This window comes from Borostomias antarcticus (genome assembly GCF_949987555.1).
Source record: "Borostomias antarcticus genome assembly, chromosome: 23".
Lineage (NCBI taxonomy): Eukaryota > Metazoa > Chordata > Actinopteri > Stomiiformes > Stomiidae > Borostomias > Borostomias antarcticus.
The window spans coordinates 14,754,490-14,774,707 of NC_140256.1; the positions used below are offsets into that span (position 1 = coordinate 14,754,490).

The 20,218-nt window shown below is 43.9% G+C and overlaps 1 protein-coding gene across 1 annotated transcript in view; it reads right to left on the reverse strand.

Moving 5' to 3' along the window:
* The window catches only part of fam189a2 (family with sequence similarity 189 member A2), a gene marked incomplete at both ends in the record, with an annotated part of 28,351 nt that overhangs the window by 2,864 nt on the left and 5,269 nt on the right, over window positions 1-20,218 (reverse strand). The window contains 7 exons of the mRNA XM_084457316.1: window positions 467-628; window positions 2,506-2,578; window positions 3,313-3,448; window positions 4,386-4,519; window positions 8,227-8,334; window positions 8,518-8,637; window positions 12,186-12,296. Of these exons, the coding sequence (XP_084313442.1) occupies window positions 467-628; window positions 2,506-2,578; window positions 3,313-3,448; window positions 4,386-4,519; window positions 8,227-8,334; window positions 8,518-8,637; window positions 12,186-12,296 (844 nt within the window). The remainder of the gene's footprint in view (window positions 1-466; window positions 629-2,505; window positions 2,579-3,312; window positions 3,449-4,385; window positions 4,520-8,226; window positions 8,335-8,517; window positions 8,638-12,185; window positions 12,297-20,218) is intronic.

The window sequence follows — 20,218 nt, forward strand, 5'->3', positions numbered from 1 at the left end:
GCTTCACACACTCTGTGAACAGCAGGGCCCCTATCTCAGACTGGCAGATTCTACACACACACACACACACACACACACACACACACACACGCACACACGCACACACAGAGGCCAGGAGGCTCTATATTTACTGTACAGACCTCCTTATGTGTCTACTGACAGATGCTGGGGAGATTTATTGAAAACAGTGACTGCAAACACAGACACACACACACAATTTAGCATTTATATCCTTGTGGGGTCCCTAAACTTAAACCGTAGCCATAAAATGTAAATCTAACCCTAAACATAACCTTTGACCCCTAACCATAACCATAATTGTAACCCAAGCCTTAAACCCAGCAAAATGGTCCCACAAGGAAATGTATCCTTGTAGGGACATCTGGGGCCAACAATGTTAATTTTACAAGCACACACACACACACACACACACACATACATACATACACATACGCAGACGTCTTACCTTTGGCCGCCAGGTCCAGTAGAACAGGGTCGCTGTTGGACCTGCGGAGGCGCTGGCGCTGGGACCTCCTGCTGGGCGGCACCGGTCCCTGCTGGGGGGGCCTGGGGTGGTGCAGGGGGGGCGAGGGTGGCACCGACCCCGTCTGGACTGGGGGGCTGGCGTCTGTCAGAGGGGATGGAGGGGGGAAGGGAACCATTGTTTCTCATGTTCAAACAGAGGGTTGTAAACCGGTTGCCTTCAACTACAAATGTCTCACTGAGGTGTGAATTAGGTGTGCGCTTGTTGTCAGCGTTGGGGCCTCCTGTAAGGGCTTAACATATTTACACAGGCCACCCCTATAGGCATAGAGGAGCTTAACACTTGTATACTTTATTATCAAAAGGGTTGGTGAACTATAGTGTCTATTTCTATGGTATTGTGTTTGCTACGCCATTCTCTTCTCAGTGCTCTTCTGGCTAAACCATGTGTGATTCAACAAGCAGTTTTAACCGTCAACGTCTCACTCCACCTCAGCCACCCCCTTTCCTTCTGCCCCAGGGTGTCGGGTGACTAATTACGTAACGTCACGACCCAAGCCTCTATCATAACACAGATGTGACCTGAAGAGTGACCCGTGTGTGTGTGTGTGTGTCGTTATCTCTCTATCTCTGCGCTTCTATATGACAAGGTAATTTCTCACATTCCTCTGAGGGTGTTGAATAACACAACAGATGACCTCAGAGAGACAGAAGTGTCCCAGAGAATGTTCCTGCCTCTAGAAAACAAATTGTAGAATATTTTCTTTTGGAATGCTCTTGAGAACGTTAATCTCTGAAGACCAACTTCAGACAAGAATAAAATATTATACCAGGTTTTTGTCAGTGTATAAATAACGCTTTTAGCGGGTTAGGGTTAGGGTGATATTTTCAGAGGGAAACTGTTTAAAGTTTATTTTTAGTTTTTACAAGCTTTCGTCTCATCTAAACATTTTTCCAAACACAATTAACCACAGATAGAATGAAAGAAGAACCTGCACTTGATCTATCCTGTATTCACATTACGCAGATGGAGAGAAAGAGAGAGAGAGAGAGAGAGAGAGAGAGAGAGAGAGAGGGGTGGGGGTGGGGATGGAGCATTAGAGAGACAGAGACTGAAATAAATGTTCTTTTAATACGCCAATGACATAACTGTGAGGTTATGCCCCGTTCACATCACAAAGATAACTACATATCTACTTTCACAGGGATAACTATAGTAGGCCAACCACTGTGCTGTAGCAACAAGGCCAGTTTATTGGTACATATACTGTACATGTGTTAGTATTGTATGGCTTTCTGTATGGCTGGTGTTTCTTGGTGAAAACTGTTTTATGGAGACAATGTGTATTGAGAGTTGGAAGGAAGAAATTAGAAATAAAAACTGGCATGTTGTGTGTGTGTGCGCGCGTGTCTGTATGTGTCCGTGTCTGTGTGTGGGTGTGTTTATGTGTTTGTCCTATGTGAAAGTTAAATGGTATTGCTTATTCTTGCTTCATTAAATATGACATATTGTTTATACCTGCTTTCAAATAAAGTACAATGCTTTTGCCTATGGTTGTATTGAAGTTAGGAATGAGTTGTGTCTGTGGTCCTGGTATGGTCTCCTTTACTACTGGGTCCTGTGGTCTCCTGTAATGTCTCTACTCTGCCTCTGAAGGGGCTGCTTTGGCCTGTTATGGACCTGTTATGGACCTGTTACATCCTCCTTGTTCTGTTTCATCCTCTGGGCCGACCAAAAAAAGACAAGCTCCTCTCCGCTGCACAGATTCCTTTTACACCAATCAGAAAAAAGGATTCTTGATCCAGCTTGTAAACGTGTATAGATACATGTGCCTGGCACTGCCCTATACACACACACTGTTATTACTCTGTCTTTTTTACTCTATTACTCTATCTCTCTGTGCACGTCAAATAATAGAAATAATGACTGTCTGCACAAGGTCTCCTTGTTGATTATTAAAACGATTGGATTAATTTCTTCAACAATTTCAAGACTGTGTTATTCATTTCTTCCACGCCTACCTCTGACGGGCCTTCCTGCCTCTGAGCTGTCAGTCAACTCCTCAGTCAGGCTGGTCATCGGGATCTCGATCTCCTGGACAGGACACACAGCAGAAGTGTGACCCAGATTATCCCTGCACACTATAGGAATAGATCAATCCACACAGTTCAGTCCACACAGTTCAATCCTCAATGCTGCCTAGCAATCTGGACATCCGCCATCTTCACTGTCAGCACATCAAGGTCCACAATGGAAATAACTGACTTTATTGTGCTGTCCTTGACAATTTAGGATGTGATAATCATCTGATTGTCTTTATTGTCAACTAAACTAAACACATCACAGTAACGAACTACACAGCATAGCCTAATTAGGACGGGAACGATCATCTTCCACATATGGTACATCGTGTTGTGATCATCACACAAGTCTTAGGAATTGAGCAGACAATCCACAACACATTGCGATTTCATCTTTAAATCCCACTTCCAAATGCTATGTGGACTTTCTAAACATGATCTCTGCTCCACATCTTATCTGGGATGGATTGAGCCTTGAGCATAAGAAACAAATCCTTTATTGATTCGAGGGGAAACTGATTGAGCCGCCTGCTATCATGAAAACAAACAGCGTAAGATAGATGAGAGGAGAAGAAGGGCTGATTGTGAGACTATTCATTACTATTACTATCAGTGTAAATCAAGCAGGAATATAGAAACAGTCAATACAGTAACTGAATCGTTATGGTACATGTATGGTACAGTATGTAAACGCAGAACGTACAGAATATTGAATGTTTTTCCTGTTAATGACGTCGTCGTGGTTACCTGTATAGGGGCAGGGGCGGAGCTGCCTGCGACGGCTTCGTAGGGAGGGGGCGGGTCCAGCGGACAGAACACCTCCACCCCTTTGATCCTAGCCCCGTAGATATGAGGCAGGGGGATCACACTGTCCCCAAACATCCTAACACACACGCACACACACACACACGCACACACACACACACACACACACACACACACACACACACACACACGCACAGAGCAAGGAGATGATTAGAACATGAGTCATTCACACACATGAGTCATTCACTGGCAGGCCTTCCTCTGCCAGTCCTGTTAAACGCTGGCTTACTCAACACTGAGGAGGCTTACTCAACACTGAGGAGGCTTACTCAACACTGAGGAGGGTTACTCAACACTGAGGAGGGTTACTCAACACTGAGGAGGGTTACTCAACACTGAGGAGGGTTACACAACACTGAGGAGGGTTACTCAACACTGAGGAGGGTTACTCAACACAGGAGGGTTACTCAACACTGAGGAGGGTTACTCAACACTGAGGAGGATTACTCAACACTGAGGAGGGTTACACAACACTGAGGAGGGTTACACAACACTGAGGAGGGTTACTCAACACTGAGGAGGGTTACACAACACTGAGGAGGGTTACACAACACAGGAGGGTTACTCAACACTGAGGAGGGTTACTCAACACTGAGGAGGGTTACACAACACTTAGGAGGGTTACTCAACACTGAGTAGGCTTACACAAAACAGGAGGGTTACTCAACACTGAGGAGGGTTACACAACACTGAGGAGGCTTACACAAAACAGGAGGGTTACTCAACACTAAGGAGGGTTACACAACACAGGAGGGTTACTCAACACTGAGGAGGGTTACACAGCGTTGAGGTGGGGGCTGGAAGGAGCAGGAGGGACATGATCAAATGGCTCCCAAATAGGGAAGTTGTGGGATGGTTGTGTAGTGTGGTTGATTGCATGTGTGTACGTGTCTATGTGTGTTGTAGAGATGGCACAGTAGGTAGGCGGGTTACTTGCTGGCCAGATGCAGTGTTTGTGCGTAGACACAGGGGGGGGTGTGTGTGTGTGTGTGTACCTGCGAGCCAGGCGTGGTGTGTAGGAGTAGAACGTAGAGAAGTAGGAAGGGGGAGGGGCCGGGGGGACAAACTCATCCGGGTCGGGGACGTGGGTTGGCTCCTCCCCTTCCTCCGCTATTGCACGTGGCTCGTCCTATCAGAGAAGATTTAGGTTACAGTCATACCATCTAGAGTCAAGAATGAACCAAATAGATTCACTGACATTCTGGCCAGTCTCATGCTACACAGGGCCGGTTGCTGCTGTAAGCAGAGTTGGGGGACTCGAGTCACGTGACCTCACTCCTTGAGTCCGACTCGAGTCGCAAATTTGAGGACTTGGGACTTGCTTGACTAACATTGATGAAAGACTTGACTTGACTTTGACTTGAGACAGATGACTCGAAAGGACTTGACTTTTTATTAACATTCTTATAGCCTAGATATTGAGAAGTTATGTTTTGTTTTTTGAAGCATGGTTGTGTGATTTCTAGCACAACACGCGCAAACCTGGCAACCTACCAGGACGCGGCAGACCAGCGAAGCCAGTAACGCTACTCTCCGGGGCAGCTAACATGGAGGGGGCTTGTCCAAACATTATACAATTTGGATTCAAAGAGTATGTTGTCGAGGAAGCTAGTAAGAAGAGAACAGCGGTGTGCAAGGTCTGCAGCACTAAAATCAGGGACACGACCACCACAATGTCAAACTTCATCCATCATTACAAAACCCACAAAGAAAGGTAAGCTACGTGAATGTGTTGTTAGCTAGCTAACTATCTGGCTAAGTGCGCTAACGTAGCTAACGTTAACTTTTTAAAGTTAAGCTTATTGGCTGCCCAGCTGGCACACAACCGACATTGAAATATAGTTGGATTAACGTCAGTCGTCGTTTCAACCTTGAAACAATATTGAATTCAATGGTTGAAAAAGGTTGATAAAATACTTATAAATCAACGTTGAAATTCTGTTGAAGATCTGTACGTTGATGTACAACAACGTCAACATGATGTCATGCATGAACAACCTGCCTTATAGCCCTTTAATGCACAATATGGGTAAAAAGTGGCCCAACGAAGGTTTTGCTTTATATATCTTTGCAATAAAATAATTGTATTGGTGACAAATCCTTATTTTGCGCTTGCACAAAGAATGAGATTCGAATTTCCTTTCATGGACATCCGAGGATGTCCTATTATGGACACCGTAGTTTCTTTGGAAATGTTGGTGCGGTGTATCGTGTGTAATGTTTGTCTCCATGGATGTATTGTTTGTCTCGCACTAGCTGGAAGTAGCTTGTATCTATATACAAGCTGAGCAATGTGTCAGTCATTCCCTTGTTGTTCAACTTTTGCCGCTACTTGTAGATGGTAAAGTTAATATATTGTTTAGCTTGTTGGTTTTGCTTTCGCGTTTTAACATAGGCTACATCCTGGGTGGTAGGCTATTGTGCTGCAGATGAGGTTGTATGTTTAGAAAGCTAAAAGCTGTTAGGCTACTAGCCGGCAGATTGACTGTGAATGCCTTTTCTGTAGCATTGCTGTATAGAAGTATGTCACAAAATGTGTGTTTGTGTGTGTGCATGCCAGTGCCACAAACACTTATTTTTCACATTATTGTTGGATCGATGTTGTTGCTATTTGCACAGTTGTCAGTGTTGCAACCCCATTCACTGCTATTGTAGGCCTACATGTGCATCTTGATTCTAATGTAAAATAAAATTGTAAAAAGTTCACGCCTTTGTTCTCTGTGGCTACATGATTGAAAAGTAAGAAGTTGAAACAAAGTTGCAGTTTCAACAGTGATGCAAAGTTGACTCAAAGACCTTTATTTACCCATGTTGAAAAGTAAGCCGTTGAAACAAAGTTGGGATTTCAAAGTTGATTCACCTTACAAATTCAACACATATTCAACAGTGATTGTAAGACCTTAATTCACCCATGTTGAAGAGTAAGATGTTGGAACAACGTTGCGATATCAACGTTAATTCACCTTTCAAAATCAAAACCTAATCCAACGTTTATTCACAGTCAGTGAAATGCCAGCTGGGTAACGACATGCAATAAGCGAGAATAGAATAGGAAGACTGCAAGCAGTCTTGTTGTGAATCTTTGGACTGAACTGGGATTTAGAATAGCAGGCTACCTATTATTCTTCAATGATAGGCCTAATGTCTAATTTTCATAGTATATAACAACAATCAAATGTAGGCTATTAAAGGAGAATGCTCGTTTTTGACAACCTGGACCTTATTTACGGCATTGACGTTTGACTCACCGAGATAACTTTGGTGTAATTCGGAGGCATGTAGAAGAAATTTAAAATCCAGCGCGAGCCAGTATATCCATGTAATGGCGGCGGACAGGGCACTGAGAATGCACCTTCTAAAAAATCTATTTTCTGCTGCGAAACGGTTGTTTTCATCAATCTGTCTTTATGAATCGCTAGTTGTGCTTACATAGAGCGAGGGCTTGTTGTGGTTTTTCACATGCCTCTGTAATATGATCTTTAGAAACGTCTTTAGAAACGAAATAGCTTCCCCACTTGCTCCAGCACGCATGCGCACAGCGCGCAAACTGGCTATTCTCTGTTACGTCTGTAGGCTACACTCACGGCTCACATTCTCTACCAACCAACTCTCCCTGTCTGGCTTGATCTAACCCGGCTTCTAATTGAGACCGGCCTTTATCAATTCGTTTTGACAGTTGAACAGTTGATGTTTCACAGTAAATGCAGTAGCCTACATTTCGTTCATGCTAGTCAGGTCTGGCCTGGTCATGGTCGAAATCAGGTCTGGCCTCTATCAATCAGCCAAAAAAGCCTTGAACTTGCTAACGTTAGTAGCAACCCCCTCCCCCACAACCATTAGCATACTGGCTATGAACGAACGGACCTCTAAAACTGCACCGCTGCTGTCGTTGCTGCTCTCCGCTCAACATGCGGCGCGAACGGTTACTTCTCATGACTGTATATGTTTCCCATAGGATTGAGTTGAAGCAATGGGGGTAGCTAGTGGATTCGCGCGCAAAATTCTAGTGCAACTAGTGCAGAAATTACCGTGTTGGAAGTTCAGTGCAAAAACGACTAGGCATGTATTCTTCAACTCAGCATCAACACACAAACGTTTAGGACCACTGACTTTGAATAGATTTATGGGGAAACTTGGGTAGATCATCAGACTTCCATATGCCTTCACTTGTGACTTGCTTGACCAGAGCAATGACTTGACTTGCTTGACTAATAGCAGGGACTTGACTTGATTCTTACCACAGTAACTTGGGACTTGCTTGAGACTTGAAGGTTAAGACTTGAGACTTACTTGTGACTTGCACATGGGTGACTTACTCCTTTTTTTTTCTTTTCTTTTTTTAAACATATTGTTACATTAAGTTGTATCCCCTATCCAAAAACAGGCGTTCTTATTTAATATGCAATAAAACGATAAAATCTCATAGAATGATTTTATAATAAGCCACATGCAGTTGAATGCAATCCACCTGTGGCCCCTCCCCCTCCCTCCTTCCCCAACTTCACTCTTCAAATCTCTCGTTGAATCTGGCTTATAGGCTGCTTTAGCTACACCTCCCCTCGTGGAGAACGATGGTGTGGTCCACAGGGAACTCCTCATCACTTTCAAATAAAGCAAGAGCGTTGTTGTTAATTCACTTGTCCATCTCTATGTGTGTACATGCATGCGTTTAGTTTGGTGGTTGCGCTGGGAGTGTTAAAATCTTGCTTAGGATCACCAGAATCTGAGCACCATCACCATTGGCTGGGCAGCCACGCCTGTTTGCTACACCATTGGCTGACGGGGAGTTTCTCGATCACATCTATGGCTATCGGGAGGTTCCGGGCGCTGACGTACCGGACATGGTCGTCTGGCGGTGAAGATCTGGAGGTAGCGAAGAGCAGCGGCCACCAGGCAGACGGCGGTGGTCAGGGCGTTGAGAGCGCACAGCGCAAAGAGAACCTTCTGGAATATTAACGCACGGCGGAAGGGAGTTCTAGTGACTAACAGCATGAAAATATTTTGCAAATTGCATTGCAAACAATTGCATTTGACAGACGCACCCATACCGGTAATACACGCACGCACGCGCTAGCGCACGCACGCACACACACACACACACACACACACACTCACAGGTGTTCCTACCTTGAGGAGGACTCTCATCGTGTTGCAGGAGTGGCCTGGGTACACCTGTAGCAGTTTCTCCTCAGGACACTTGGAGCTGGTGCTCAGGAGACAGCAGTAACACACATCACCCAACTCGCTCTGAAACCCCCCCACACACACACACACACACACACACACACACACACACAGAGGCAGGGGCTGTGAAACACATGATACACACTGGGGAAACCGGGCCAGGTCCAGCCTGGCTTATGTGCGTGGCTGGCTTGTTTCTGTTCAGGACTGGTAGGACGGAAGCTAGTCATGCCACTGAAATAGCTGTGAATTGAAATGACATGAAATAATGTCTGATAAATTAAGATAGGTCTTGTTGCCTGGACACATCAGCTCCAATGCTTCCAATGCTAATCCAGCACAATAAGAGCAGGATAGCCAGTTAGCTCATGAGCTCACAACAACTAGCAGCAGCTTCAATAACATTAATGGTAGCGGTCAGTGGCTAAAGCAGTTACACTGATGATTCCTGTAACGTTAGCTATTTTGCTGCAATTGGTTCAACTTCTGTTTCTGGACAAAAGTCATGACCTGCTGTATGCACTTCCCTTTAGGTGGTGAAGTAAGTAGACGGTAATCTCTGAGAATGTCCCGCGTGGGAGTCCAATGCTCTCACCACTACTCTACTTGTGGAATTTAGGTAAGGGATAAAAAGGTTGGAGTGAAAGGATGAACATATTGAGGTTTGCAGTAGTCCCATAAAGTCAGACCCAACGGATCTTGAACCCAGGTCTCCCGGGTGAGAGTCCAATGCTCTGACCACTACTCTACTTGTGCAGTGGAGATTGACGGGTTGATTTTGGTGTCCTTCTTGATTTTGGTGTGCTGGGACTACTGCCTCTTGTGCTGCCAAGAGTGACTGATGGGAAAATGGAAGATACTTGATGCCTGTGAACTGTATCTGAGACACATACTGAGAGAGAGGGAGGGCAGAGGGGAAGAGGGAGGGAGGAAGGGAGAGAGGGAGGAAGGGAGAGAGGGAGGGAGGAAGGGAGAGAGGGAGGAAGGGAAAGAGTGAGGGAGGAACGGAGAGAGGGAGGGAGGTGTCAGAGAGAGAGAGAGGTTGTTGTGAGCAAGAGAGCAAGCAAGAGGGAAACAGATGATAAGCGAGAGCGAAGGGTGGAGATAAGAAAGAGAGAGAGAGAGAGCGAGAGAGAGAGATGTTTCACCTTCAGATGTGTAAGTTTACATACCCCCCTCCCTCCTCCCTCCATCTCCTCCTGGGCTGTGAAAGTAACACCAGATCTGAGCAGCAGATGGCCGGGAAGGGAGACTCCATAACTCACTGAGTGAGGGGGGGGGGGGGGGGGGGCCCGGGGCGAACCACTGCGCCACTGGGGGTGACCATAAACTCAATATGGCCGCCCCTCTCATATTGGCGTCTTGCAACAGGTATGTGGTTTGAATGCCTTTGCACAGTGTGTGTGTGTGTGTGTGTGTGTGTGTGTGTGTGTGTGTGTGTGTGACGAGGCCCCCGCCGTAGCTCATCCACGGCTGACCCCTCTCACAGCTTCTCCCCCAGCGCTGGAGAGCTTCCAGCGGATGTGATGTGTGAGGTCCTGTCTAGTCGGTCCGTTTCTAGGACTCACGCTGCGCTCGCTTCCTGTCCCTGGAGCCAAACCCTGATCGCCGCGCCCGCTCAACTAATGAGATGATGGACGCTGCGAGGTCAGAGTGACATTTAGCATCGGTTAAAGGGGGAGGAGTCATCCAGCACCGGCACACATGACTGGACAGAGGAGATGATGCACTTATGGATGGACCCAGAAATGCAGTAATGTGTAATGTGATTGGACACGCATTTATGCTGGTGCGGGAGTTCAATGTGAGCATGTCTGCGTTAGCCATGATGCGCGGGACAACACTATAGCTGAATCCCAAATCGCACACTTAGGCGAAAGTGCAGCGCACTCGCGGCCTTGTGGCCTTACATGCGCGTTCCCGCTAAGTCCACGAGGGCTCAGGGTAGTTCCAAAACGGAATTGCTAGGTCCACAAGTGCGCCACTGCCGCCATTTTGCGCACTTTATCCGCACTTACCAAAAGTCCGCAATTTCGCGGACTTAGGAGCAGAAAATACCCACAGCCCACCGCGTCTCATGTGACACAGTGCTTGAGTACATCCGAGTCATGATCCGAGTGCATCACACATAAATGATGACATTTGCAGATAACACAACATTTATCTTGAAATCCACATGCTGCAAACATATCCCACCCAACATAATTTTTTAATTATTATTAAATTAAAACAGACGTCAATCGGTCAATTTGCAGAGCCAAGTGGAGAGCTGAAGGGAGCGTCAGAGCAGCCTCTGCATCGGAGGGACGCGGCAGCCAATGAAAACGAAGTGGGAGGGGCATTGAGCGAAACTGGCTTGGCACGCCGCTGGAAGTGCTGTCCCATTTAATTCACGGCCCTGCACCCTCTGGCCCTTCCAGCTGACGTCAATTAAGTGCTCAGGCCTCAGGCCGCAAGTGCGAGGGGCCGCAAGTGCGGTTTGCGCACTCAGATTGGGATTCAGCTTATGTGTGTGATGCTAACAGGCAAAGCTTTAATGGATGCTGCTAGATGTACGGTAAATGGACTAATGGACTGCACTTATATAGCGCTTTTATCCAAAGCGCTTTACAATGAAGGCCTCTCATTCACCCATTCACACACACATTCACACACCAATGCTGCCATGCAAGGTGCTATCCTGCTCATTGGGAGCAATTTGGGGTTCAGTGTCTTAGCCAAGCACACTTCGGACAGGAGGAGCCGGGTATCGAACCGCTGACCCTACGATCATTGGACGACCCGCTCTACCTCCCGAGCTACAGCTGGATATGATGGACTGTGTGTGTGTGTGTGTGTGTGTGTGTGTGTGTATGTGTGTGTGTGTGTGTGTGTGTGTGTGTGTGTGTGTGTGTGTGTATGTGTGTGTGTGTGTGTGTGTGTGTGTGTGTGTGTGTGTGCATACCTGTAAATCACTGTCACGCAATGAGACCAGCCACATCTTACATGATTTCACTGGCTCACAATAATCGACCGCAAACACAGACAGCAATGCACGCGCACACACACACACACACACACACACACACACACACACACACAACTAAAAACCCACTTTATACAGTGCTCCAAGTAAACACTCACACACACAGTCAGTCAGAGTTCAATCAGAGACACTGTTAATACGATTCCTTCTGTTTCTGGAGATGAAGCCGGTACAGTAATTACATCCGCTGATCCCGTCTTTCAGACTCACTCATTCTCTCTCTCTCTCTCTTTCTCTCCTCCCCTCCTTCTCTCTCCTGCGCAAGCCTCCATCAGTGAGTAGTTAAACCAATTAGATCTCCTCCATTTCCCTGAGGCCCATTACAGATGTAAACAGAGCCAGAAGCAGATGGCCGCCCACGCTACAGACTCCAGCTCTCTGCTGACTCAGCGTCTAATGACACTACAGAAAATCACCCAGGAGGAGCTGGGAGAGAAACCAATCACAATCTAGACGGCATATGAGCTAGAACTCTGTTTGTCTGTGGAGAGACTGACAGTAAGTGTTCGAGACCCATGTGTGTGTGTGTGTGTGTGTGTGTGTGTGTGTGTGTGTGTGTGTGTGTGTGTGTGTCAGCGTGTCTCACCAGTTGACAGCTGGTCATACTGGAGACCAGCTGAGCTCCCTGACAGCAGAGGATGAAGCCGGCCAGGTTGAGCAGCACACACACCACCGAGAGAAGAACGAAGAGATTCACCTAAGAGAGAGAGAGGAGAGAGAGAAAGAGGAGAGAGAGAGGAGAGAGAGAGAAGAGAGACAGAGAGAGAAAGAGAGGAGAGAGAGAGATGAGAGAGAGGATAGAGAGAGGAGAGAGAGAATGACAAAGAGGAGAGGATGAGAGAGGAGAGAATGAGAGAGAGTATAGAGGGTGAGAGAGAGAATAGAGAAAGAGAGAGAGAATAGAGAAAGAGAGAGAGAAAATGAGAGAGAAGAGAGAATGAGAAAGAGACAGAGAGGGAGGAGAGAAAGAGATGAGAATGAGCAATAGAGAGAGAGGAGAGAGAAGGAGAGAGAGATAAATAAATAAATTAGTCTTTATTAGCAAAACACAAATGCCATTCCAACGCAGTGAGATAACGCAAAACCAGGACAACTTAATACATAGCGAAACCAGGGTGGCTACTAAGAGAACCTGTGAACAGGACTAATATAGTAACAAGCTAACACAGGTGGGGAGGTGGAGGACGAAAGAGAGAGAAGAGAGAGGGAGGGAACTGAAAGAAGAGAAGAGAAGAGAAGAGAAGAGAAGAGAAGAGAAGAGAAGAGAAGAGAAGAGGAGAAGAGAAGAGAAGAGAAGAGAAGAGAAGAGAAGAGAAGAGAAGAGAAGAGAAGAGGAGAAGAGGAGAAGAGAAGAGAAGAGAAGAGAAGAGAAGAGAGGAGAAGAGAAGAGAAGAGAAGAGAAGAGAAGAGAAGAGAAGAGAGGAGAGGAGAAGAGAAGAGAAGAGAAGAAAAGAGAAGAGAAGAGAAGAGAAGAGAAGAGAAGAGAAGAGAAGAGAAGAGAAGAGAAGAGAAGAGAAGAGAAGAGAAGAGAAGAGAAGAGAAGAGAAGAGAAGAGAGGAGAAGAGAAGAGAAGAGAAGAGAAGAGAAGAGAAGAGAAGAGAAGAGAGGAGAGGAGAAGAGAAGAGAAGAGAAGAGAAGAGAAGAGAAGAGAAGAGAAGAGAAGAGAAGAGAAGAGAAGAGAAGAGAGGAGAAGAGAAGAGAAGAGAAGAGAGGAGAAGAGAAGAGAAGAGAGGAGAGGAGAGGAGAGGAGAGGAGAGGAGAAGAGAGGAGAAGAGAAGAGAAGAGAGAAGAGAAGAGAAGAGAAGAGAAGAGAAGAGAAGAGAAGAGAAGAGAAGAGAAGAGAAGAGAAGAGAAGAGAAGAGAAGAGAAGAGAAGAGAAAAGAAAAGAGAAGAGTAAATCTAAACACCTCTCCCAGTGGGCCGAGGAGGAGGAGCAGCAGAGGGAGGGGACAGAAACGGAGACAGCTGCGCGTTGATAGCTAGACGCCGTTCATCATGGTCCGCTTTCACGTCGGTGTAACGCCTGAGCTCGTCTCCAGTCTCTCCAGGCCACGCCCTTCATCCTGGAGCGTTGAGTAACCGCTCATTAGCACGCAAATCGACTTGATTCTTCAACCCGCATCCTTCGGCCCTCAACATCCCTCCCTCCTTCCCTCCCGCCCCCTCCGAGGTCCAGGGGCCTCATTTAGAAGCGTTGCGCAAGTACAAAAGTGTGCGTAACCCATGCTGAGCAACTTTCTAAGCAACTTTCGGTATTTATAAAAAACAATCTTAATGATAAGTTGGCGGAAGGTGTGCGCAACTCTACGCACACTCCGACCCTCCCGTAACTACGATAAGCACGTTTCTGGAGAAACGGGAAAACGCGACTCCGATGGCAGAGGGATGAAACTCGGGAAAGTCTGCGAAACGCATGAGATATTGAATAATGAATACATCGGTCGCTGCAAGAAACTCAATGTGTCACACAGTTTAAACGGAATCAATTGCCACCGTAGCCTAATCACTAAATAATGGCGGCATTGCTTTGAATGTGTCTGTGAATTGACCATTTGTGTCATAATATATGTTATGTTGTAGGCCTATTAATTTATAGGCTATCCCGAGAAGCATCACGTTGATAACACAACATGACACAAGCCTATTAGGCTTATCATAGTAATGATTCCGTATGTCGATGGCCGAACTAGAATAAGCCCTATACCGCACCAAACAAATGTTGCATTCATCTATATCAATAAATAATAGATGATAGATAGATAAGATAGATAGATACATCTATATCAATAAATAATGGATGATAGATAGATAAGATAGATAAATCTATATAAAATAATAGATGATAGATAGATAAGATAGATAGATACATCTATATCAATAAATAATAGATGATATATAGATAAGATAGATAGATACATCAATATCAATAAATAATGGATGATAGATAGATAAGATACATAGATGAATCTATATCAATAAATAATAGATGATGGATAGATAAGACAGACAAGTCTATATAAATAATAGATGATAGATAGATACGTCTATATAAATAATAGATGATAGATAGATACGTCTATATAAATAATAGATGATAGATAGATACGTCTATATAAATAATAGATGATAGATAGATACGTCTATATAAATAATAGATGATAGATAGATAAATCTATATCAATAAATAATAGATGATAGATAAGATACATCTATATAAATAATAGATGATAGATAGATACGTCTATATAAATAATAGATGATAGATAGATACGTCTATATAAATAATAGATGATAGATAGATAAATCTATATCAATAAATAATAGATGATAGATAGATACGTCTATATAAATAATAGATGATAGATAGATACGTCTATATAAATAATAGATGATAGATAGATAATTCTATATCAATAAATAATAGATGATAGATAAGATACATAGATACATCTATATCAATAAATAAGATGATAGACAGATAAGAGAGATAGATACATCTATATCAATAAATAATAGATGATAGATAGATAAGATAGATCGATATATCTATATCAATAAATAATAGATGATAGATAAGATACATCTATATCAATAAATAATAGATGATAGATAGATAAGATAGATAAATAAGATAGATAAATCTATATCAATAAATAATAGATGATAGATAGATAAGATAGATAAATCTATATCAATAATAGATGATAGATAGATAAGATAGATAGATACATCTATATCAATAAATAATGGATGATAGATAGATAAAATACATAGATTAATCTATATCAATAAATAATAGATGATAGGTAGATAAGATAGATACATCTATATCAAATAATATATGATAGATAGATAAGATAGATAGATACATCTATATCAATAAATAATACATGATAGATAGATAAGATAGATACATCTATATCAATAAATAATAGATGATAGATAAGATACATAGATACATCTATATCAATAAATAATAGATGATAGATAGATAAGATAGATACATCTATATCAATAAATAATAGATGATAGATAGATAAGATAGATAAATGTTCCGGATGCTACATCACTGTTCAGCGAAATTTTCAGGACAGCTGTCATGGCTGACTGTCAGGCGGGGCAGACAGTCACTGGCGTCGGCCATGACAGCTGTCCTGAAAATCGTGGTGTGGATAGTTTTTTGTCACTGGATGTTATAGAAGCTATGTAAAAATGTGATGACCTGTTGGTTCTATGTCAGTTATTGAATTTATGTGCAGTAATTAGGAGATTAAATAAAGGAGATTGCCCAGAGGTCACTGTACTGCGCTCAATCAGCTCTGACTAGGGCTGGATTTTAAAAAATCTATTAATCAATTTTGAATCGATTCTGAATCAAATGATTAAGAATCGATTCGGGAATCCCAAAATCGATCTTTTATTTAATGAATGAATGAATAAATGAAGGAATGAATAATGATTCATTCATTCATTTTTGGAAATCAGTATCGATACCCAGCCCTAGTATTGTATTATGTGTTGCATAACTTGGCAGTCATGTAATTAAGGTTACAACTAAAAAAAAAACAGGTTTTAGTAACACTAACTGAATTGATGTTGAATCGAATCGAATTGAATCGTGATAATCAATTCTGAACCTTGTGAATCGGAATCGAATCAATTCTTGAAATTCGAATCGATACCCAGCCCTAGCTCTGACACAAGCGGGCGGAGTCTCGCCACCACGCCACTATCCATGCCATGAACTCCACAACTCAGCCCCTGAGCGGGCTAGAGACACACTGGTTTTACCAGTGGGTGTAAGGAGATTGCCCGGAAGTAACTGCACTACACCCGAACTGCTCTGACGCGAGGGGGCGGAGTTTCGCCACCATGCCACGGACCCCACGGCCAATGGGCCTAGGATATAGACAATTAACTACTGGTGGAATGGTGGTGGAGCATCCATCGGGGACCCGCTGTAAGTCCGCTAGCCTTGTGTTATCTGGGTTTATCCCTTACCTTTATCCAGAAACAGAAGTTGAACCAATTGCAGCAAAATAGCTAACGTTACAGGAATCATCAGTGTAAATGCTTTAGCCACTGACCGCTACCATTAATGTTATGGAAGCTGCTGCTAGTTGTTGTGAGCTCATGAGCTAACTGGCTATCCCGCTCTTATTGTGCTGGATTAGAATTGGAAGCATTGGAACTGATGTGTCCAGACGACAAGACCTATCTTAATTTATCAGACAATATTTAATGTCATTTCAATTCACAGCTATTTCAGTGGCATGACTAGCTTCCGTCCTACCAGTCCTGAACAGAAATAAGCCAGCCACGCACATAAGCCAGGCTGGACCTGGTCTGGTTTTAGTGGAGGCTGAGACACAGACTGAGGTTGAATGCTGCTTGTATCTCTCACTCTCACACACACACACACACACATGCATGCACACATAAAGACGGAGGCTGAATGGTGGCCTGCCTGTATCTCACACGCACACACACTCACACGCACGCATAAACACAAACACACACATGCAAGCACATACACCCACGCACACACACACCCAGTCAGAGGCTAAATGGTGGCCTGCCTGTATCTTGCTGTGAAGATCAGCCGTGATAATCACACACAGGGCAGAGGTGACGCTCACACACAGCCTCTGTGATCGAAAGGGATACAGTGGGTCATTGTGCTAGCGTGTGTGTGTGTGTGTGTGTGTGTGTGTACAGTCGTGTGTGTGTGTGTGTGAGAGAGAGAGAAGTGGAGAAAAGGGGAAGAGAGTAAGTCATTGTTAAAACTCATTGTGTGTGTGTGTGTGTGTGTGTGTGTGTGTGTGTGTGTTTGTGTGTGTGTGTGTGTTTGTGTGTGTGTTGACAGTGTCGATCCCATGACCCTCCATGATGAAGTATAGTCAGGCCAGTATCACATACAAACACAAATTCTCGGGTAACAGACACAAAGTCTCTGAGGAGTTCTGCATCCTTTCACACAGACAAGACACCAAAATAAACAAAGCAAAGCATACACACACACACACACACGCACGCACGCACACACACAAAGCCTTCTGGATGATACCAACACTATTGCATTTGTCATGAGCTTGTTTACTAAAAAACAATTCATCCATCTCTTCTCCAGTGAATCTGTCTCTCCCTCCATGTCTCCTTCCTGTCTTTTCACCAGCCATCAATCATCTAGCCTTGACAGGAAAACCACCACAGAGGTAAATCTAGCTCCTCCACTTCCTGTTGCCTGTTCAACACACACACGCACGCACACACACACACACACACTCGAACACACACACTCGCACACACACACACACGCGCACACGCACACACACAGCAGAGCAATGTAGACAGTTCGACTCCAGAAGCCTAAAGCAATCAGCGTCTTCCCAGCAGTTCCCCCTGAACAAACACACTCTTCTAGTTCTATTCTATTCTGTCTAGACACTCACAGAGTCAGACACACACAGAGTCAGACACACACAGATTCTGAGGGGCAGATGCATGTTCAGATAGATAAGATAGATAAATCTATATCAATAAATAATAGATGATAGATAGATAAGATAGATAGATAAATCTATATCAATAAATAATAGATGATATAGATAAGATAAATAAATATATATCAATAAATAATAGATGAGAGATAAGATAGATAAATACATCTATATCTATAAATAATAGATGATAGATACGATAGATCTATATCAATAAATAATAGATTTTAGATAAAAAAAGATAGATTAATCTATATCAATAAATAATAGATGATAGATGATGGATAGAGAAATTATTTTTTTTTATCCTTTATTTAACTAGAGAAAAATTCATGTTGAGATGACATCTCTTTTACAAGTGAGCCCGGGCAAAGAAGGTGGCACAGACAATTTCAGACATACGATACAAAAACAACACAACACATAAGGTAATGGTAAATGGACTGCATTTATATAGCGCTTTTCCACCTTGGCGGCACTCAAAGCGCTTTACAATGGCCTCTCATTCACCCATTCACACACACATTCACACACCAATGGCGGTAGCTGCCATGCAAGGTGTTAACCTGCTCATTGGGAGCAATTTGGGTTTAGGTGTCTTGCTCAAGGACACTTCGACATGTGGACAGTCGGAGCTGGGATTCGAACCGCTGACCCTTCGATGATTGAACGACCCACTCTACCAACTGAGCTACAGCCGCCCCAAGGTACATCAACAGATTAAAAAACTGTGCGAAAAACATGACAGAACTTAAAATAAAGAGCTTAGAAGATAAGATAGATGGATAGATGGATAGATGGATAGGTGGATAGATGGATAGATGGATAGATGGATAGGTGGATAGATGGATAGATGGATAGATGGATAGGTGGATAGGTGGATAGGTGGATAGGTGGATAGGTGGATAGATGGATAGGTGGATAGGTGGATAGGTGGATAGGTGGATAGATGGATAGGTGGATAGATGGATAGGTGGATAGGTGGATAGATGGATAGATGGATAGATGGATAGGTGGATAGGTGGATAGGTGGATAGGTGGATAGGTGGATAGATGGATAGGTGGATAGGTGGATAGATGGATAGGTGGATAGGTGGATAGATGGATAGGTGGATAGGTGGATAGGTGGATAGGTGGATAGATGGATAGGTGGATAGGTGGATAGATGGATAGGTGGATAGGTGGATAGGTGGATAGATGGATAGATGGATAGGTGGATAGGTGGATAGGTGGATAGGTGGATAGATGGATAGATGGATAGGTGGATAGGTGGATAGGTGGATAGATGGACAGATGGACAGATGGACAGGTGGATAGGTGGATAGGTGGATAGATGGATAGGTGGATAGGTGGATAGATGTATAGATGGATAGATGGATAGGTGGATAGGTGGATAGATGGATAGGTGGATAGATGGATAGATGGATAGGTGGATAGATGGATAGATGGATAGATGGATAGGTGGATAGGTGGATAGATGGATAGGTGGATAGATGGATAGATGGATAGATGGATAGGTGGATAGGTGGATAGGTGGATAGGTGGATAGATGGATAGATGGATAGGTGGATAGGTGGATAGGTGGATAGATGGATAGATGGATAGATGGATAGATGGATAGATGGATAGGTGGATAGATGGATAGGTGGATAGATGGATAGATGGATAGATGGATAGGTGGATAGGTGGATAGGTGGATAGATGGATAGATGGATAGGTGGATAGATGGATAGGTGGATAGATGGATAGGTGGATAGATGGATAGGTGGATAGATGGATAGATGGATAGATGGATAGATGGATAGATGGATAGGTGGATAGGTGGATAGGTCAGGACGCCCAAAGGCTTGACACACAACCCCAGGATCAGAGAGCGACTGTGCCCTCATCATTTGACCTCTCAACTTCAGGGGTCAGCTAACGTTTGTTCAGGTGTCTAGCACCACTAATGCCGGCTCTACGGGGAAATTAAACTGACTGGATAAGATTTGCGCGCTGCAAATATGTCCCCCAAAAATAGATGAGTCTGAATTAATGTTTAGGGGGAAAAGGGCAACATGATCTAGCATTCGAACAAGATTATTTTGAAAGAAGCAGAAAATAAGCAGACACAAATATA